General features: G+C 36.1%; 2 protein-coding genes across 2 annotated transcripts in view; one reads left to right on the top strand and one right to left on the bottom strand.

Annotated features, from left to right (window-relative positions):
* LOC111059864 (protein pinocchio) overlaps nucleotides 1-23434 on the top strand; it is a 384086-nt gene that overhangs the window by 93078 nt on the left and 267574 nt on the right. The window lies entirely within an intron of this gene.
* LOC120349469 (beta-1,4-N-acetylgalactosaminyltransferase bre-4-like) overlaps nucleotides 5476-23434 on the bottom strand; it is a 39329-nt gene continuing 21370 nt past the window's right edge. Inside the window, exons 5-7 of the mRNA XM_039419694.1 lie at nucleotides 18508-18712; nucleotides 7639-7857; nucleotides 5476-6144 (exon numbers count right to left, since the gene is read on the bottom strand). Of these exons, the coding sequence (XP_039275628.1) occupies nucleotides 6012-6144; nucleotides 7639-7857; nucleotides 18508-18712 (557 nt within the window). The 3' untranslated portion in view covers nucleotides 5476-6011. The remainder of the gene's footprint in view (nucleotides 6145-7638; nucleotides 7858-18507; nucleotides 18713-23434) is intronic.

Below are 23434 nucleotides of genomic sequence, written 5' to 3'. Positions count from 1 at the left end.
ACAACGCAAAATAGTTAGTAGGTTATATGGAGCACCAGTGCAGCAAAATCAAAATTAAGTTGGTAACAGTGAGTGGGCTGCTATAGTGAGCAGAGGTGCAACGAAGCACAACGCGCTAATTATTAAGTAGATATTATAATGGAGGACAACGACAGCACAGTGCCACCACAGCACACACCACACAGCTGCCCCCCGCCATTCAAACACTACTACATTATTCAGGCAATTTTACCCATAATTACCCACTTTTCATATTCAATGGTAACTGTAGGAAAAATTTAATGTGAAATACGTGCGCAAAGTTCGTTTGCTGCACTCAAGAAACCATTCCGCCCTCGCCTACGGCTCGGGCGTAAACGTTTCTTTCGATGCAGCAAACTGTCACTTTGCGCACTAGTTGCACAAATAACTATGACGTGTCAAGGCCCAATATTGTAACAAGTTACAATCAATACATGGGTGGTGTGGACATGAACGATAGGCTCATATCCTATTACAGGAACTTCTACAAGACAAAAAAGTTGACATTGAGAATTATCATGCATTTTTTCATTCTGGCTGTTGTCAATGCTTGGGTGCAATACCGCAATGATCGAAAAATTCTAGGGAGACCCAAAAAGGAAATTTCTGACCTTATGGATTTCATGATGGAGATTTCCGAGTCAGGAGACAAGGATAGTTCAAGTGAGGAAGAGCTTGAAGAAGAACAAGGACCTCCCCCCCAAAAAAGAAAACGTCTTCCTCCTCTACCAGCACGACTGAAGAAAGCCGGACATATGCCAGAAGCTCTTGAAATGAAGAATCCTGCAAGGTGCAGACGACCGGGATGTAGTACTGGCAAATCACGGATCAAATGTAAGAGGTGTGATGTTTTCCTCAGTCTCACAAAGGATAAAAATCTGGTGTGGCGCACTCACACAGCTTTCCTTGCCGTTATGAAAATTTATCACCTGACGCTAGTGTTCACGCGTTAATCTCAAGTCAACTATTCAAAGATCAAAACCAGCTGGTGATAGGACAATAACGCTGGAGACACACGAAGTCTGCTATCTCTTCATAGTGAATGATTTAATAGAATCTACAGTTGCCAACAGTTTTCAATTGAAATAATAACATTTTCTCAAATTTCGAGCTAATTTTAAATTTTAGGTGAAAATGTTACTGAACATTAATTGTAGAGATTTTCATGCTCAATCTTTTCTACTTGGATTTTTTTGATTAAATTGTATCTGGAGCCTGATAATTGGGAATCTAAAATCAATCTTTGCATACATGGGGTGAAGCTTCTGGAATTTTTACAGATATGGGACTTGTGGCAGTTGATAGAGCTTATCAATGACTATTTAAGGTTTTGGAGCCGTTTTCGAGAATATCGCGAAAAACCCTGTTTTTGACAACATTTTCGCCATTTTATCCGCCATCTTGAATTGCATTAGATCGAAATTGTTCGTGTCGGATCCTTATATTGTAAGGACCTTAAGTTCCAAATTTCAAGTTATTCCGTTAATTGGGAGATGAGATATCGTGTACACAGACGCACATACACTCATACACACACACACACAGACCAATACCCAAAAACCACTTTTTTGGACTCAGGGGACCTTGAAACGTATAGAAATTTAGAAATTGGGGTACCTTAATTTTTTCGGAAAGCAATACTTTCCTTACCTATGGTAATAGGGCAAGGAAAGTAAAAATTGCTATGAACTATTTCACCAATAGATTATAAATTTGTGTTCTCAATTTCATTTAAGTTTAATTTTATCCACTGAAATTCTAATTTTTCATTGATTTTTATTTGTTATTTTTATTCCTATGTTGATGTCTATGATTTTAATGCTTAAATATAGTGATAAATATTGAATGACTGAGATAGATGAAGGATGCTCTTATTAGAATTTTTGTGACTCAATATTGATTTTTATTTTTATGACTAAGCATTCATATTCAGTAAACTTCCTGTACATTGATTAGTGAGAAATGTGAAAATTATTTTATTGATTTTCAATAGGAAACACTGAAAATCCATTCCCTACCAATTTACTTGAATGTTCATGAGCTATTCATAGAATAAAGGATAAACATAATTTTGTTTCCAATTAGAAGGATTTTGAAATATTTTGATATTTGTATAATAATTGATAAATATGAGTGGTTTTTGAATTATTTTGCAGTTTGTTTTGTTTAAATTCCTCAACAAACTGTAAATTCCAATTAATTAAGTATAATGTTGTAATTTTCATTATTCATTTACAAATTATAGTTGAAGCCGATTGTCCTCAATTGAGGACATTTTTTTTCTTCAATTTAAATAATTCAAGTTTGAAGAAAATTTTTTTCTTATTTTTCCTATATTAGAAAAATGTTAAAGAAACTATAGAACCAGCTATAATCAGTTTTTGTGAGAAAAAATTTCCCGGCCTGAAGAGGGCAGTCTTTGATTGAAACTATAGACCTTATAGAAATAGACACAGCTTCTCTAGACATTTGTGTAATTCACTTGTCAGCTGCTTGATCATAAATAATTCTATAGTCTGATTAATCCTATCTTCAGAGTACACGATATATTATATAGTGATGTCAGAGTATGGAGGAATTCCTTTTATTTTCATATTATCCTTAAAATGCAAAATTTCAAAAAAAACCTTGTGTATACATCGATGCGCAGTTGAAAAATGGATATTCCTGTCAAATCTCATCGAATTCTATCAACGCATTTGGCTGTAATCGCGTTACATGGAGACAGACAAAAGAAAATCCGAGTTAAAACATAGACCTCACTACGTTCGGTCAAATAGGTAGTTATTTTTTAAGGGAACTAGTATCCTTCATTTTTCAGTAATTATAACAAAATACAAGGATAACAAACCAAAGTTAGTCAAATGCTGACTTCACTACCTGAATCTCATTATAGACTAGTAAACACGGTATACCAGTTTGTTCTGATCTACTAACTCGACCCAACAACTTTCCTACCAATTCGCTCGTGATTATATGAGTGAGAAGAGAAATAGAATACCGTCGTTTCAATAGTGAGTGGAACTGCAATGCTAGTATATCATAGTGAGTTCCATGTTATAATGGCAGTGGAGAAAGATAGAAAAACAGCGTTGCCGATTCTCTGCCTTCCCACTACCTTCTACAGAGGATAGCTGATACCGGTATATATCTGACTGCTCGTTGTTGTTTAAAATGGTGAATTATATTTCATTAGTCAAGAGAATATATTTTTCAATGATAAATTTGCATGATTTAGTTAATATTTTGTTAATTGATTATTTGTTAATTGATTGTGTTACAGAAACGAGCAGTAAGGGTCATTGCTAATGTGAATAGCCGTTTTCACTGTGTAGATTTATTTAAAAAATTCAAGATTTTGACAGTACCAGCTATTTACATTCTTGAATGTCTTATGTATGTAAAAATTAATTTAGCAAGTATTTCTGTAAATAGCAACGTTCACAACCATTACACTAGAAATTCTGAATCGCTTAGAGTGAACCAGTGCAATTATGCAAATACATTGAACTGTTTTAAGGAGTTCGGTATAAGAGCTTATAATAAGCTTCCTGCACATTTAAAAGAGCTAGAAGTAGGCAATTTTAAAAGAGCCATAAAAAAGATGTTAATAGAAATATGTCCATATAGAAAAGAGGAGTTTCTAATTTGAGGGTATTTTGTTTGATGTTTGTATGCTTGTGTTTGTATTTTTATTCCTTTGAATGTAGCCTAAATACTTTTATTTACCATGTTTAATCTATGACGATGCTATGCATTTGTATAAATGTTTTCTGCAATAAAGAAATCTTGAATCTTGAATCTATATTTCTACATTGTTATAAACGATCTGGCAAAGTTGTGGAGCTAAAAAAGGATAGCGCTATCTGCTTTGTCAAATGATAGACAAGGATGCTGACTTTACAACCTGAATCTGATTGTAGACTATAGTGAGGTGCACGTTATTATGTGTCAGTATTTGATTAACTTTGATGTTGCTATCCTTGTCTATAATTCGACGAAGCAGATAGCGATATCCTTTTCTACTGGCAATATCAATATTCATCAGATGCTGACTTTATAACCTAAATCTCACTATAGACTATAGTGAGGTCCACGTTATAATGGCAGTATTTGATTAACATTGGTGTTGCATTTGACAAAGCAGATAGCGCTATCAATTTCGAGCTTCACAACTTTGCCAGATCGTTTTTCAAGAATGTAAAAAAAAAAAATATTTTTTGTCATAGTCATTCAATTTCAGCTGTTTTCCATGCATGTAATCAAGCCGGTAAACAGCTGTTTGCAGAACAAATCAACATATGATTCTCATTACAGCCTTAGACCAGTTAATAAATAAATAAATTCGTATGGCTTTTGTTGGTGGGGAGTCCCTTGCGGGAAGGTCCCACCGCCTGAATATATAATTTAAGCCGTCAATGGGCCTTACGACTGTCATACTTCAGCCGGGACCGACAGTTTAACGTGCCCATCCGATAACACGGGAGTGATCTGGTTAAAAAACTTTTGGAATTGAGAGGGTTTGAACCCGGGATCTCTATGCTGCTACGCAAGTACTCTATCCACTAGACCACGGATCACTCCTTAGACCAGTTATAGAATAGACACGCTGGGAAGTCTAGCCTCTGAAGCCAACATCTACTGCCATATCGCCCCATCGTGACGTCAGCATCGGATAGAAAACTTTTCTGTAGAGTTTGTTTACATTGTTTTCCATAGAAGATTGTGTCTATTTCAGCGGGATTTTACCATTTTCATAAATAATAATTTACTTCCATCTGAAATAGACACAATCTTCTATGGAAAACAATGTAAACAAACTCTACAGAAAAGTTTTCTATCCGATGCTGACGTCACGATGGGGCGATATGGCAGTAGATGTTGGCTTCATCGACTTTCAGTATGAATATACAATGGGGCGTGTCTATTCTGTACCTGGTCTAAGATTACAGCATACTCTACTGTAATGAAACCATATGCTTTCTACAGTCGAGTATGTTTCCTAGTTCCGAAATAGGAACAGCAAAACTGCTACAAAAAACCACCTTCAGCGCTCCAGGTGGAGTTTTGTCAACTTCCACAAAATTCCTGATTCCCAATTCGTAAACTAGGTTATGTTTATAGAATGCATGTACAGAAGTAACTTCAGCAAAACCAGGTAATGTTTTCTATTTCTCAATTATTGTTCTTTAGATTATTATGACAAAAAATAGTGTACGTTACTTGGACGTGAATATATTTTGCAGTGCTCAAATGATATTCTAGTCTCAGCTAACGCCTCGACAAGAAAAATCATTCTCGCCTGCAAAAGGCCACTTCCCGTCCATGTGACGTAAGATACGATAATCTAAATTATGACAATAATTATTATTGAATCATTGAAAAATATATATTCTTGACAAAATAAATTATTGATTATTTTCAACAAGATAGTTAATATTTCATCAGTTATACCGGTATCATCTATCTTCTATAGAAGGCAGTGGCAAGGCAAAGAATCGGCAACGCTGTTCCCCTATCATTCCCCATTGCCATTATAACGTGGACCTCACTATAGTCATGCTTGTACACCAGCTTGTTCGCATCTACTTAGGCTAGACACACACCAGTTAGTAGAGACAAGACAAGACATGATCAGAAACGTTTAGTCACAATACTTCACATATGAAGACATGTCTAATTGCAATGACTAATCAGTATGAGTTGCGTCACAAGCAGCTATATGAAGTACTGTGACTAAACGTGTCTGATCATGTCTTGTCCTGACTAACTGGAGTGCGCCCAGCCTAACTCGATCCAGTCCAAAGATAGTATGTACTATCCTTGTATCCTTTATAGTATCCTTGGAACCAACCTACCGTTCAGTGAGTGTGTGTGAGAGAGAGAAAGACGAGAGAAGAGAGAGACGAAGGCACAGACTAGGGGGGGCCTGGTGGGGCTGAAGGGGGTGCCTTGGGGGCCACCCAGAGCCGGGCAGCCCAGGCAGACCATCAACTGGGTGCGCCCAGTTCTACCAACATCCAGGTGAGAGAGCGGTTCTCGCGTAGTGCTACTCGCCGATACTGGAGACTGTTGAGACCGTCAGACTTGTAACGGTTCTTGGCCATGTACAGCATCTCGTACCTATAAAACATAAAATCAAAATTAATCAAGAATCACTAAGTGCCGGTTTCCGAGCTCGGGATCTATAAGTTCTGGACTTACAGAGTCCAGGACTAAAATAAGCTCTCGGGTCTAAATCAACTTTCTGAGTCACGGGTTAATGCTCTAAGCTCCGGGGTCTATTTTAACGTAGTAAACATGAGGGGAATTCACAATATTTTGCTGTTGTATTGTTGGCATTATAGCAAAACAAAAACAGCTGATTTCAGCAGGATGCTCTCCAAACTATTTTGTAAAAATGCGTTTCGAGTTATTCTATTTATTTTTATTTATTTATTGTATAAAATACTATAATCATAATACAATTATGACATTGGAGGAAAAACTAGGCTAAGCCTGTACTATTTCTCTCCAAAAATTTTGATAAAATGTTAATGTTGTCCAAAAGATAAGGTTATATAGTCACACACTGCTTTGTCACTTGATTTTCGGTCCAGAAATGATGATTTAAAATTTTGAATTTTGAAGGTTGATTTTATACTCTAATGAATCACAATAAATTAAAAACTTTAGAAATATTGCACTATTTAAAAAATTTGAATACAAAATCAAAAACCTACTCACTATTTGTGAAAAAGACTATTTGTTCTTTGTATGGTGTAGGTCTATAAATTAAAAGCAAAACCTAACCTTTTAAAACATGGGAAAACAATAAACATTTTATTTTACATTATGCTATTATTTATCATTGATCCTTGCCATTTATTTTGGATTAAACATTTTAGTATGCTACCTATTGAGTTGGGAAATGTATTTGTTTTGAAAAAAACTGTAAAAATAATCTATTATTGTTATATTATTATTGATAATATGTTGAATAGGCATCGATTAATAATATTCACATTAGGAGATAGAATTCCAAGGCAATCCATGTATTATTTTTCTCAAACATTTTTTAGGTTATGTCACAGTCGTAAAATGAGGTTAATTTTTTACGCATATTATTCTGAAGCCAATAGTGAGCAAAACGTTTTGCTTTTTGTGTAGTTGAGGAGTTGATATTGTGGTAATTATTCATATTGAATGAAAAAGACTAAGATATGCTCAAAAACCCACAGATTTATTGATACTGTACTTAGAAAGACCGGTTTCGGTTATTACACCATTGTCAATCTCTGATAAACAGTTTATCAGAGAAACATACTATTTGATGTAGTGGCCTGTATAGCATATATGTTTTGATTTTATTTTCGACGATACAATTAACTTTTTGTACAACAATGTGTAAATAAAGTATTTGATTTGATTGAGAGATTGACAATGGTGTAATAACCGAAACCGGTCTTTCCAAGTATCAATGAATCTGTGTTTTTTTTGACAATTTCTTAGTCTTTTTCATTCAAAACGTTTTGCTCACGTTTATTAATAGAAAATGAAGCATATGCTCAATATTTTAGAAGTATGAGCAAATGCTCAACTTTATTCAAATGGTAAAACGCATGATTTTGGACTGACCGCTTAGGATTGGCCTTCTGCTTGCGATGCTTGAGCATGATGTAGCGCGCAATGTGGGGCGGGTAGCGCGTGATGTGCAGGCCATTAGTGCGCAGACGCGTCGACATGTCATCGTCCTCCCCGCCCCACCCCCAGTACACGTTGCTGAAGCCATTCACTTGCTCAAAGTGCTTCCGACTCAGCGCACTCACACCTCCGAATATGTCTGCGTACGGCAGTCTGCCACAAACAGGACATAGTCAACAAACAGGCTCAAATAATATGAAAATGAAAGTTAGCTTTATCCTGCCTTATAAAACAAATACATAAATTGCAAACAGTCTTATATTCTCAGAAACAACCAGTTAATAATAAGAGATAAGATACTTGAATAAGTATAATTATTGATCAGAGGCACTGTAAACCTAGCTCCGCAGTACAGGCTGGATGCTTGTCTGACTCGGACTAGGCGCTGAGACAGCAAATAATAGCAGCGTTGGTGGGAATGCGAGCGACCGCAGTAAGCTCTTCCACCCAGCAATGGTCGGCGTAGTTCCGCCTAGCGGACAGACGAAAGATCAATCCAGTCGGTTATTTGATCCTTCTTCCAGCCATGCTCAGCCAAGCAGCCGAGACAATAGACCAATGGAGTGGCGGTCTTATTCGCGTTCATCAGCAGTTTTCTTTCTCACGATTATTTTGATTTTTGTTCTACCTATAATCAATAATAACTCCAGTCACCAGTAAAAAGTTTCCAGAATCCTTGTATTATTTTTCTTGAACATTTTTAGGTTATGTCACAGTCGTAAAATGTGGTAGTTTTTACGCATAATTATAAAGAACTTTATTCCAAAATAAACTTGCAACTATAAATTATTAATTTAGATGGACTAATTAGAAGAATTTGGTATTCCATGACATTTATTTGGCTATTGATCTACTCCAAAACAATAACTGAATGGTGTTTGCTCGGTTAAGTCTAGAATTTGAATTTAAACCTACCCCAGTCGAGGGATTAAAATCACGCTGTTTCAAGTCCTCGACTTGACGATTTTGATAAATCCTCGTTCGGAAAGAGGCGAGAATCTAATTCAAGTCCTGGACTTATAAACCCTTCACTCAGAAAGCGAAATTATAAACTCCAGGGTCTAAAAGCAACGTGTTGCATCTGCAAAGATATACATGGCGCTTCAAGTATTTTTCTATAAACAACAGATGCTCTTTTGTATCTTCTCAAAAGCAACACGTGCTACATCCGAAAAGATACACAAGGAGCTTTTTGGAGTTACGTCCTTTAGTACAACACAGCCCACACATATTTTATAGTGGGGTTGTATATTTATTCATTGAATTATCTATGCCTATTGAGAAATTATTCAATGCCTAAAACTTCATTGTTTTGATTGTAATGTTAGAATATTTTAATTTGTATTGTAAAATTATTTTTTATGAATAAACTTCGATTTGATTTGATTTTGATTTGACAGCCTATCAGCTGACATCGTTCAACATGCTCTTTCCATTGTTGGTGATACGTTGCAACTCTCTTATTCATGAAGAATCTCTGTATGTAGGGAGCTTCCTCCATCTAGAGATCTAGGGTCTCTGAAGCCTGAATTTTTGCAAGGGCGTGAATATTACCCTGCGAACCATACCTTGCCTATATGCAGTTCAATGTTTCGGAAGCAAAGCAACGGGACGCGTACTGTAAGCTTTAATGTATTTTTCCACAAGCAACAGATGCTCTTCTGCTTCTGTATCTTCTCAAAAGCAACGTTTTGCATCAGAAAAGATACACAGGAGTTACGTCCTTTTAGCACAACAAGGCCGTGAATATTACCCTGCGAACCATACCTTGCCTAAAGGCCGTTTCAAAGTTGCGGAGGCAAAACTACGGGACGCGTACTATACTTAGGGTATGATAGCATTGGATGCACGTATGTGCAAGTACACGTGAGATCATGCATGACCAAGCTACAGATAAGAAACAAAATCTGGAAAGAGTAATAGGAACTTCAAAACTGAACGCGTGCACTTGCTGGTTCCGTTCAGTGTGAGCAGCTACAAGCCACAACGTGTTTCAATGGTACTTTCCAGATTGTGTTTTCGGCTCATGCATGATATGACGTGCACCTGGACATATACGCACGCATTCAATGAGATCACACCCTAATGCCGCATCCACATGTTGGCCTAATGACGATCAGCGCCAGTGTGTGGCTGGGTGGTTTGTCAACGCTGGCCTTCATTGGACACTGATAACATTGCAGGTTGGGCCAACATGTGGATTTCTATGTCTATTGTATTCATCATGACATCCTGATTTGTTATCATACTTCATGTGAGATATTGGACCATATGATTAAAAACTGACAAATGCTCATGAGCATGGAGCATAAGTTTTGCTCATGAGCATTAGTTAGAAGCATAAGCATTTTTACTAATTTTTATATTAATAAGCTTTACCGATCCTGAACTCTGGAGCAAATGCTCACGTATTTTAAAGATTTTTCATCAGCTGATTGGCCTACTTTGTTATTATAGCTTTACCTTATGCTCCTGAACTCTGAAGCAAATGCTCACGTATTTTAAAGATTTTTCATCAGCTGATTGGCCTTACTTTGTTTTATATAGTGAAAGGTTAGAATGTGCTACTCAAGTCTTACCCCAGTTATAGAATAGACACGCCCCATTGTATATTCATACTGAAAGTCGATGAAGCCAACATCTTCTGCCATATCGCCCATCGTGACGTCAGCAACGGATAGTAAACTTTCTGCTGAGTTGTTTACATTGTTTTCCATAGCAGATTGTGTCTATTTCAGCGGGAGCGCAGCGGAAGTTTACCATTTTCATAAATCATAATTTACTTCCATCGAAATAGACACACATCTGAAAGTTTTCTATCCGATGTTGACGTATCGATGGGGCGATATGGCAGTAGATGTTGGCTTCAGAGGCTAGACTTCCCATCGTGTCTATTCTATAACTGGTCTAAGACTCACGTAAGCGCTAAATATTCAAGTATAGATACTGCTTGTCTTTGGTCGTCTGCCTATAAATTGAGTTTTAGGTTAGTTGAGTTCTGAATTTTGAAATGATAGCGTGAAAAAATGTCATCTCTATAATAATCTTCAGCATAATCTTATAATCATCTACACTCTCATCTTCTTAATTCCTATTTCCTATTCTATGATGGCTATCTTTATATCCGATAGGTATCTTTTGTAGGAATAATGGTGATTATATCATGGTTGAATCTGAAAAGAGTTTTATAGTTCTCAACTATTGGTTGTGATCGTATCTGGTATAGTTTCCTCTCATCACACTCGAGCATTTTACTATGAGCAAAAGGTGAAAAGCTGCTCTAGACTAGACTCACCTTTTTTGAAGAATTTTCTTCAAAGTTGAGCAAACGCTCCAGTTTATTCATACAATTTCAAGTATAAGCTTTTACTTTTGAGCAAGTGCTCAAAATATTTTTTAGATGAGCATGAAAAAACGTTTTGCTTTTTGTGTAGTTGAGAAGTTGATATTGTGGTAATTATTCATATGAATGAAAAAACTAAGAAATTGTCAAAAACCCACAGATTTATTGATACTGTACTTAGAAAGACCGGTTTCGGTTGTACACCATTGTCAATCTCTGATAAACAGATGGATATCTCCATGTTTATCAGATATGTAGCATGTAAACCATGTTTATCAGAGATTGACAATGGTGTAATAACCGAAACCGGTCTTTCTAAGTATCAATAAATCTTTGGTTTTTGACAATTTTCAGTCTTTTTCATTCATACCATATTTTTGGAAGTATGAAGCTCATATTATTCGATGTAGTGACTGTATAGCATATAGGTTTTATATTTTGATTTTATTTTTGACAATACAATTAACTTTTGTACAACAATGTGTAAATAAAGTATTTGATTTCATTGAGAGATTGACAATGGTGTAATAACCGAAACCGCCGTTCTAAGTATCAATAAATCTGTGTTTTTCGACAATTTCTTAGCCTTTTTCATTCAAAACGTTTTTCTCACGTTTATTCATAGAAAATTAAGCATATTTAACCTCACTTGGGACTATTTATGTGCCAAAATCAAGGAATTGAAGAAGTTTTGGGCAATTGCCTGTTTCTCTTTCCAATATCGTGTTTGTGACTGTTCTAATAAATAAATAAATAAATATGCTCTACATTTTAGAAGTATAAGCAAATGCTCAACTTAATTCATATGGCCCAATGTTTGGTAAAATGCATGATTTTGGACTGACCGCTTAGGATTGGCCTTCTGCTTGCGATGCTTGAGCATGATGTAGCGCGCAATGTGGGCGGGTAGCGCGTGATGTGGAGGCGTTGGTGCGCAGACGCGTCGACATGTCATCGTCCTCCCCGCCCCACCCCCAGTACACGTTGCTGAAGCCATCACTGCTCAAGTGCTTCCGACTCAGCGCACTCACGCCTCCGAATATGTCTGCGTACGGCAGTCTGCCACAAACAGAACAAAGTCAACAAACAGGCTCAAATAATATGAAAATGAAAGTTAGCTTTATTCTGCTTATAAAACAAATACATAAATTGCAAACAGTCTTATATCTCAGAAACAACCAGTTATAATATAGATAAGATACCTGAATAAGTATAATTATTGATCAGAGGCACTGTAAAAGTTGGACCGCTGGGAAAAGAAAATGCAGGAGACAAGGATGAGGTGGTTTGGGCATGTACAGCGACGGGAGGAGGATTATGTTGGACGAAGAGTGCAGGATTTGGTTTTGGATGGTGTGAGAGGAAGAGGTAGACCTAGGATGAGGTGGGGAGATAGAATAGCGGGAGAGTGGTTGGAGGAGAGAGGAAGCATTGGATAGGGCTTTGTGGAAGGGCAGACCAAGAGAAAGGAATGCCAACCCCATTTAAATGGGATAAGGCACAGCCAAAGAAGAAGAAGATAATTGAATAAAATGAGAATTAGACCTAGCTTTATTTTGCCTTTTTATACAGTATAGTCTTCTTTACACAGTAAGTCTAGTCTCACTGTGTAAAGTATAGTATAGTATAGTATAGTATGTATAGTATAGTATAGTATAGTATAGTATAGTATAGTATAGTATAGTATAGTATAGTATAGTCTTATTTATAAATCTGGAAAGAGTAATATGTTATACAGTATTCTCACGGATTTTATACAGTAAGTCTATTTTAAAGCACAACTATGAAATACGCCAATTATTTAATGAACCAGACATAGTGGGTGATATTAAAGCAGAAGGTTACGGTGGACGGGACACATTCTGAGGAAAGAAGAAAGCGCTCTGACAAGCAGTGTACCGGGGAATAATCCTATAGGAAGGAGACCAGCTGGAAGGCCGAAAACTAGATGGTGGGACCAGGTCCGGAAAGATATTTATTTATTATTTAATCATTCAAAATTACACAACTTACAGAAAAGTACCACAGGCTTATAAGCCCAAAACGGTTCCAATTCTAATTTATACAACAGTCCAAATTTAGCTAGGTTATGTGTCACTTAACATTCTTCTATTACACACTCAATTTACATTCAGAACACACAAAAATCATTTTTGAATTGAAAAATACTTCAAAATTGAATTAAATCAATCACAATTAATTAGAAAATCCCAATGTTTGGTAAAATGCATGATTTTGGACTGACCGCTTAGGATTGGCCTTCTGCTTGCGATGCTTGAGCATGATGTAGCGCGCAATGTGGGGCGGATAGCGCGTGATGTGGAGGCCATTAGTGCGCAGACGCGTCGACATGTCATCGTCCTCCCCGCCCCACCCCCAGTACACGTTGCTGAAGCCATTCACTTGCTCAAAGTGCTTCCGACTCAGCGCACTCACTCCTCCGAATATGTCGCGTACGGCAGTCTGCCACAAACAGGACATAGTCAACAAACAGACTCATTACAGAATGGCAAACGTCAAATATTATAAAAACAAATAAAATACATGAAAATGATCAATGGCACAAAGTACAAAACACAAAAGTACAATAAGTTATCAACCACAGCTATTAATTGATAAGTACACAATTATTTGAAATGTATCCACTAATTATCCAGTATCCTTTATGGAATAGAAGCCACCATTCAATAAATATTTCTTCAATGGGCTTTAAATACATTTTTATTTGTTTTAACAGATTTTATTTCATTTGGGAGCCTATTGTAAAAAATTATTCTTGATAAAATGGATTTTCTTTTGCTATTGCTAAATGAACATTAGGTAAATGATAGTTATAGCAGTTCTTGTTCTATGACTGTGGATATTGCTATTAGTGGGTAGAAAATTATTATCACGGTGCTAAGGATAGTCTTATATATGAAAAAGATGGAAATGTGAGAATACTTTCAATTTTAAAATAATCTCGGCAGGAATGATATCTCGTCAATTACACATACATCTAATGGCTTTTTTGTAAAGTAAATATTTTTCTTACATTTCTTCAGAAGAATTGTCCCAAACTGTTACTCCATATCTCAGATGACATTCAAATAAAGCACAAATATATGTAATTAAGTATATTGAAAGTACAATAGCGGGATAGTGTTCTTAAAATAAAAATCACTGAACTTAGTTTAACAAGTATGATCCACATGAGATTGCCAGTTAAGACTAGAATCCAGATGAATACCTAAAATTTACACACTTCAACTCTGAAACGAATTCATCATCCAGCAATAAACCAATACAAATAATAACCATCTCAAATAATATGAAAATGAAAGTTAGCTTTATTCTGCCTTATAAAACAAATACATAAATTGCAAACAGTCTTATATTCTCAGAAACAACCAGTTTAGATAAGATACTTGAATAAGTATAATTGTTGATCAGAGGCACTGTAAAAGTTGGACCACTGGGAAAAGAAAATGCAGGAGACAAGGATGAGATGGTTTGGGCATGTACAGCGACGGGAGGAGGATTATGTTGGATGAAGAGTGCAGGATTTGGTTTTGGATGGTGTGAGAGGAAGAGGTAGACCTAGGATGAGGTGGGGAGATAGAATAGCAGGAGAGTGGTTGGAGGAGAGAGGAAGCATTGGATAGGGCTTTGTGGAAGGGCAGACAAAGAGAAAGGAATGCCGACCCCATTTAAATGAGATAAGGCACAGCCAAAGAAGAATAAGAAGATAATTGAATAAAATGAGAATTAGACCTAGCTTTATTTTCCTTTTTATACAGTATAGTCTTCTTTACACAGTAAGTCTAGTCTCACTGTATAACACAGTATAGTATAGTATAGTATAGTATGTATAGTATAGTATAGTATAGTATAGTATAGTATAGTATAGTATAGTATAGTATAGTATAGTCTTATTTATAAATCTGGAAAGAGTAATATGTTATACAGTATTCTCACGGATTTTATACAGTATAGTCTTATTTTCAAGCACAACTATGAAATACGCCAATTATTTAATGAACCAGACATAGTGGGTGATATTAAAAGCAGAAGGTTACGGTGGACGGGACAAATTCTGAGGGAAGAAGAAAGCGCTCTGACAAGCAGTGTTCTGAGGAATAATCCTATAGGAAGGAGAGCAGCTGGAAGGCCGAAAACTAGATGGTGGGACCAGGTCCGGAAAGATATTTATTTATTATTTAATCATTCAAAATTACACAACTTACAGAAAAGTACCACAGGCTTATAAGCCCAAAACGGTTCCAATTCTAATTTATACAACAGTCCAAATTTAGCTAGGTTATGTGTCACTTAACATTCTTCTATTACACACTCAATTTACATTCAGAACACACAAAAATCATTTTTGAATTGAAAAATACTTCAAAATTGAATTAAATCAATCACAATTAATTAGAAAATCCCAAACTTTAAAAACTATAAAATTTGAGACCGAAAAGACAAACTGATATGTAGAGGATGGGCCTAAAAGGGGAAAACGCGGGTGACCGAAACTTGTGGAGAGGTAGTGATGAGGCTAAGAACCGACTGGGGTACGAGTGGCCACCGCAGTAAGTAAGTAAGTATAGTCTTATTTATAGACTATTATTATTATTATTTTATTATTATATATATTATGTAGTGCCAATAATGATGATAGTCTTATTTATATAGTATAGTCTTCTTTACACAGTAGTCTAGTCTCACTGTAAACATAGTATAGTATAGTATAGTCTTATTTATAAATCTGGAAAGAGTAATAGTTATACAGTATTCTCACGGTTTATACAGTATAGTTTTTCATGCACAACTATGAAATACGTCAATTATTTAATGAACCAGACATAGTGGGTGAGATTAAAAGCAGAAGGTTACGGTGGACGGGACAAATTATGAGGAAAGAAAGTGCTCTGACAAGCAGTGTTCTGAGGAATAATCCTATAGGAAGGAGACCAGCTGGAAGGCCAAAAACTAGATGGTGGGACCAGGTCCGGAAAGATATTTATTTATTATTTAATCATTCAAAATTACACAACTTACAGAAAAGTACCACAGGCTTATAAGCCCAAAACGGTTCCAATTCTAATTTATACAACAGTCCAAATTTAGCTAGGTTATGTGTCACTTAACATTCTTCTATTACACACTCAATTTACATTCAGAACACACAAAAATCATTTTTGAATTGAAAAATACTTCAAAATTGAATTAAATCAATCACAATTAATTAGAAAATCCCAAACTTTAAAAACTATAAAATTTGAGACCGAAAAGACAAACTGATATGTAGAGGATGGGCCTAAAGGAGGAGAACGCGGGTGACTGAAACTTTTGGAGAGGCTTAGTTGATGAGGCCAAGTACCGACTGGGGTAAGAGTGGCCACCGCAGTAAGTAAGTATAGTCTTATTTATAGACTATTATTATTATAGATATTATGTAGTGCCAATAATGATGATAGTTTTATTTATATAGTATAGTCTTCTAGACTAAGAAGCAAACAGATAATAGTCAGCAGTGAACAATGAATACAATAAGGTGTTGAAAAGAAAAGTTAGGAGTGGGGTTTTTGCTTTTATATGGCAAAATGCTTGTATTATTCAAATGTTTTGATAATTATTGTAAGGCAGAAACAGAACGCTTGCATGTCAGAGAATGTTTGTATTATATAATTTGACTATAGGTCACCGTATGATTTTCAAGAATGCGATATTCTGCCTACTCTGTACTACAGCCTACGTCACGGCTGCAGTTCCCCCACTCCAATTGCATTTCAACGAAAATACTATAGATGAGTGACCAACCTTCTGTCTACTAACTTTGGAACCGATTAGCTGATTGAGTTGGCGATCGGGAATCAGCTGATTCGGGATTCTCAATCAGCCAATATGAGAGCATTCTGGCCTACCGACTCTACTGAAAAAAGCTCGTGTGGCCTCGCCCTAGTCTACTGGTATGGGGAATACAGCTGAATATGTCCGCATATGGCAGTCTGTTGACAATAATTGTCAGGAAATCAGTCATGAGGCCCCATTACACAGTCATATGTAGCACGGTATATAGAAGAAGACGGTAGGTGTCAAGCGCATGTTTGTGCTAAATTTCCGGTGTAGCTGACGTCATTTTATATCCAATAATCTGTTTTTAACAAATAAGTTTCATAAATTGCCAATAGGTGTTAAAAACCTCGGTTGGTGGCGATGACGCAATCTAGCTGGCTGGCCACTGCGCACACATTTCACGACCCCTACCGTTTTCATCTAAATACCATGATATGTAGTATCAAATATAATTCCCCCTGTGGGTTAGGGAGCTTCAAGTCGAACATCGTACTCAAGAATGTGTTGAAAACCAGAATTCACCCACAGTATCCCTGCAGGTCGTAGGAGGTGACTAAAAGGGACCCCAAGGCAACTCCAGTAGTTGCCTTGCCTTCAAAACCACGAGATCAGCTTCATCAGGGCAGTTTCGGAGGGGCAAAAAGAAAAACCCAAGAGACCAGAGATGGGTGGGAACTCCAGGCACAAATGTGGGTCAAGAGGCTGAGTCGAGGGTGGCCGGGCGCCCTATCTATATTATATAAAAGCGAAATGGCACTCACTCACTGACTGACTGACTTACTCACTCACTCACTCGCAGAACTAAAAATCTACCGGACCAAAAACGTTCAAATTTGGTAGGTATGTTCAGTTGGCCCTTTAGAGGCGCACTAAGAACGTATTTGGAAAATTTTTCAAAGATACGCCCAAAATCTGCGTTTTTCCAGCGGTTTTTTGCTTTTTCTCAGATTTATCGAGAACAAATGAACAGAAATTGTTCAAATTTAGTACAGAAGCTAAGGTAGGGTGTAATAATGTTGTGTTAGAAGGAATTTGAGATAACGCCAAAGACACGCCCAAAATCTGCGTTTTTCCAGCGTTTTTTTTAGCGTTTTCTCAGCTTTATCGAGAACAAATGAACAGAAAATGTTCAAATTTACTACAGAAGCTCAGCTGGGGTGTAATAATTTTGTGTTACGAGGAATTTGAAATAACGCCTAAGATTCGCCCAAAATTAGCGTTTTCTCAGTCCTTTCATCATGTAATAGACAGAAAATGTTTACATTATGCAGGCGAGCGGAGCGAGCCAGCTGATCTCATTTTTGGACGATCCAGTCGGGGGTCCAGGGGGCGGAGCCCCCCTATCTAATCGCTATTCGAGCGAAGCGAGCCTGACGGCAAGTAATCATTAAAATGCAAAATTTTTAAAAAACCTTACATATACATCGAAGCGTAATTAAAAAACCACCATTCCTGTCAAATTTCATGAGAATCTGTAGCCGCGTTTCACCGTAAATGCGGAACATACATACATGTAAATAAAGACCTCACTTCGCTCAGTGAAAAATAAAGTGAATAATAATGATAATAAGACGGGGTGGCCGTATCTATGTGATTGTGCTGTGGCCAAAAACTTGCAGTACCTGTACTGTAGAACGTCAATGGCGACCGACATATGGCGGGGCTGGTCGGGACAGTTGTAAATGTTGCGGTCGTCCTCAGGCAGCAGGTCGATGTCGTGGAATATGTAGCAATCGAAGCCACCGACCCCACCCCGCCCCCGGCCCAGGGCCTGCGCCTCCACCGCCCCCACGTTCATCAGCATCGCCCTGTTGAATGGGCCGTCACCTGCACAAATAAATCAGGAGCGTTTACATTGGTTACCTCGAATTCAAGTTTTCTTGTCGTTTATGCAAAATGAATGTATTTTGAAAACTTGCAGTCAAGTTTACAAGAACAGGAATTTAAAAATCTGGTGTGGTAAAGATGCATACCACTTTTGGACTTTGATTGAAACTATAGACCTTATAGAATACAAAAATCTGGTGTGGCGCACTCACACAACTTTCCTTCGCGTTATGAAAATTGATCACCTGACGCTAGTGTTCACGCGCATCTCAAGTCTACTTTTCAAAGATTTGAGCCAGCTGGTGACAGGACAATAACGCTGGAGACACAAGAGGTTTGCTATCTATTCATAGTGGATGATTTAACAGTGAGTTGCCAACAATTTGCAATTGAATAATCACATTTTCACTAATTTCGAGCTAATTTTCAATTTTAGGTGAAAATATTACTGAACATTAATTGTAGAGATTTTCATGCTCAATCTTTTCCACCTGAAATTTATGTTTCAATTGTATCTGAAGCCTGATAATAATTGGGAATTTAAAATCAAACTTTGCAAAGATGGGGCGGATCTCCTGGAATTTTTACAGATATGGGATTTGTGGCAGTTGAGAGAGCTTATCAATAACTATTTTAGGTATAAATTTGATAAAAATCGTTGGAGCCGATAAAATCGCGAAAAACCCTGTTTTTGACAACATTTTCGCTATTTTAGCCGCCATCTTGAATTGCATTTGATCGAAATTGTTCGTGTCGGATCTTTATATTGTAAGGACCTTAAGTTCCAAATTTCAAGTCATTCCGTTAATTGGAGATGAGATATCATGCACACAGACACACACACACACATACAGACCAAAACCCAAAAATCACTTTTTTGGACTCAGGGCCCTGCCTTGAAACGTATAGAAATTGAGAAATTTGAGTACCTTAATTTTTTTCGGAAAGCAATACTTTCCTTACCTATAGGACAAGGCTAGGACAAGGAAAGTAAAAACACTACCAGTGTAGACTCTCCTTCAAGTTTTATAGATGTTGAACGTGTTCGACTTTTGAATTCAACTTGAATCTTGAAGGTACAATACAACAAACAAATCGGAAAATGAGATAAAAACAGTTGTAAGTCAATGTAGAATGTACAAAAACAACTAAATAAAAAATAATAATGCAGATGAAGAAGAAAACTTTGAGATTAAATAGATTTTCCACTTCATGATTATATACTTTTGAGGTTGTGAAAGCTTGAATTCAAGTAAACTTGAATTAAAGTTTTCAAAAACGCCTATTCAACTCAAAAGTTGAAAAAAAACTTGAATTTAAGGAAACTTTACCATTGTCAACGCTGCTTTAAAGATAAAAATTAATATGATATTAATGCTATTAAGTTTATCATAGTAATTAAACTGTACTTTAATTGGACAAAATTCATAAAGTGTGAACATAACCTATTTTTGGACAATTTCTTTCTAAATTTAGGTGAGGAAAAGTTTTGGGCTTTACGCCAGTTGTTCCTCTCCCAATCATTCATAGTTGAGAATGATAGTGTATATTATGTTTCAATGTATAAACTAGTAGTTCTGTGAACAGTAGACCTCACGCAGTATTCTCATCTACAAGTACCTGATTGAAACTATAGACCTTATGGAAATACAGCAATAAACTGGCTTCTTCACACATCTGTGTGATCACTTGTCAGCTGATTTATGATGAATAATTCTATAGTCTTATTTTTACTCTAATATTGGCGTATGAAGGCACTACCTCCGTACTGCTTACGGAGGTAGTGATGAAGGAGGCTCCTTTTTCCTTTTAGATTATCCTTGAAATGCAAAATTTCCAAAAACCTTGTATATATACGTCGACGCGCAAAAAGGAACATACCTATCAAATTTCATAAAAATCTATTACCGCGTTTCGCCGTAAATGCGCAACATATAAACATTCAAACATTTAAACATTAAGAGAAATGCCAAACCATCGACTTGAATCTTACACCTCACTTCGCTCGGTCAATAAATAAATAATTCACTATTTTTGAAATATAGGTAGATAGAATATAATATGGACGGACACATGATACGTAAAATCGTCATGAAAAGTGAAATGGGCCTCTGAGGTAGACTCCACACAAGATAGTTGATTGCTCGACAGCCGAGACAGTTAGAAACCTTCAACAGTATTGTGGCATTTGATCGGGGTTGGAAGTTGATAGACTTTTGTGCAACCGGGTGTTGATATTCCATTTTTTAACTGATCTAACAAATGAACGCATTAATGAATAAATAAATCAACGTAGAAAACAAGGAAAAAAGAATAAGAATTGAAACAGTAGCCTAATATAATATTATAAGAATAATTTGCCTAGTTTATGGATCGGTAAATCCAGAGAACGTACATTGGAAATTTTTGAATTAAACAATAACGCATACATGAAAAACTAAGAATACAAATAATAAGTTCAACTGAAATCACTATGCTTATATGGGCTACTTGATTCAAATAAAAACAATATCAAAACTTTTAGTACCCTTTTATAAAAAGGTGAATAAAATGGTAGTAACAGTTCTTATATTGTTTTTGTTCAACTAGCCTATGTGATTAAATAACCGAAAAATAGGAGAATACATACAAAGTACATGAAAACAAAAATAAACAGAAAAACATTCTAATACAGGGAAATACTATAACCCCTCCAGGATCAAGTGGAGAAGACTGAATTATTCTATAATAACAACTAGTTTGATATGATAATAGTCTGCAAGCTAGAAACATCGACAATAAACAAGCCACAAGTTGAGATTTAAATAACGTACAAAGCCACCAATTTAAAATAATTTACAATCATTAGTTTAGTAATAACGCTATTTACAACGACTGATTCTCTTCAAAATACAAAAGACAATGAGAAAAGTTAGAACATTGATATGACTTGTCCAAAAGCTATTTCTTAATGAGAGACATTTAGTTAGCACTGTTAAAACGACACGAGCTTCACATAAGAATAACTGAGTGAGTTCAAATTATTATGTTTCACCATTGAAAACGACAGAGAATTATTACGACAGAAATTTTTTGTTACAATTTGCAACATAATGAATGTTACCTACTAGATAAGTGTGTGACTGATGGCATCCTAAGCTTTCAAGCTTATTCCTTTCAAATTCAAACAAATTGCTGAAAATAATAGAAACGGGATCAGTACTAAATTTATCCACAAACTAAATTTAAAAACAAACTTGAAATTTGACAGCATATGTGTGTTTTCATTTAATTATTCACAAACGTATGTATTAAAAAGTATAGATATAAGCATATTTTTACTTTTGTCAATCTCTTATCTTTGTATCAAGTCTAAAAATATCCATATTTTCGTCAACTTTTCACCCAATCAAAACCATTCGTATCTAATTCACAACATTTTATAGACAGAGCAAGTTATAATTACTATCGTTCTAGACTGACATTGGAAACAGGTGGAATCCAAGGAACATTAGAACCCACAGGCTCTATCTATTTATACTTTTGTAAATCTCTTATATTTGTATCAAGTCTAAAAATATCCATATTTTCGTCAACTTCCCACCCAACAAAACCATTTGTATCCGATTCACAATATTTTATAGACAGAGGAAGTTATAAATACTATCGTTCTAGACTGACATTGGAAACAGGTGGAACCTAAGGAAGATTAGAACCCACAGGCTCTAGTACTTTGCTCAGATTGTTTGCTATATTTAGAATAGCCATGTGAAAGTTCACATTGCAATCATGATGATATTAAAATAAGATAGATAAATTACGAGCGATTGGTACTCTTGTATTGTGTTGACTGTCCTATATGTAAATTTTGATATTCTATTGAGGCTAATAAATATATTCTATTCTGTCCTTCTTCATTTACTTTGGATATTACTGAAAACACTTTAGTTTAGATCCTTCTAGAACCATGGGTTATGATGATAGAGTGTGTCTTTCTTCATTTACTTTGGATATACTTAACACACTATAGTTTAGATCCTACTAGAACCATGGGTTATGATGATAGAGAGTGTCTTTCTTCATTTACTTTGGATATTACTGAACACACTATAGTTTAGATCAGTGGTCGCCAAACAGTCGATCGCGAGCTACCGGTAGCTCGTGGGGTAGTTTTTGGTAGCTCAAAGAAATGCTCGTGCAAAAGAATGTCGCCCAGTTTGATTATAAGAACTTTCCCAGTCTGAAGAAAATCGATGATGAGAGAAATCCTCCACAGCACCGTAGCAATAACCAAGAATATGTTACAATTCCTTCAGACTTGAGACAACAGTTTTATCAACGATTTAAGATTTTAAAAGCATATCGAATATGGTACAATTCGTCAACTCTCCTTTTGTAGAGATCGATGCAGAAGATTTTGCAGCTTGTGTTGTAAAACCATTTTGGTGGAGATCAGGCTTCAGTTGAAATGGAATTTGTGGATTTTTAAAATTATCTTGTCTCTCAGATCACTTTCTACAAGTTGAAATATTTGGCCTCAAGTCCCGAAAGAAGAATATCCAATTATTATTCAAGTTGCATTGAGGTTGAAAGCTATGATCAGCTCTACCTACTTGTGTGAATCATCTTTTTCAAGTATGAAATTTAAAAAAAATCTATATAGGGACATTTTTTGGACAACTGCATCAGAATGGCGGCTGCAACGTTCACTCCAAACATCAAGAAAATACTTGATGGCCAAAA

Source organism: Nilaparvata lugens, chromosome 1 (assembly GCF_014356525.2).
Source record: "Nilaparvata lugens isolate BPH chromosome 1, ASM1435652v1, whole genome shotgun sequence".
NCBI lineage: Eukaryota > Metazoa > Arthropoda > Insecta > Hemiptera > Delphacidae > Nilaparvata > Nilaparvata lugens.
Note: the sequence above shows the minus strand (reverse complement) of the source record. Positions and strands in the feature narration are given on the sequence as shown.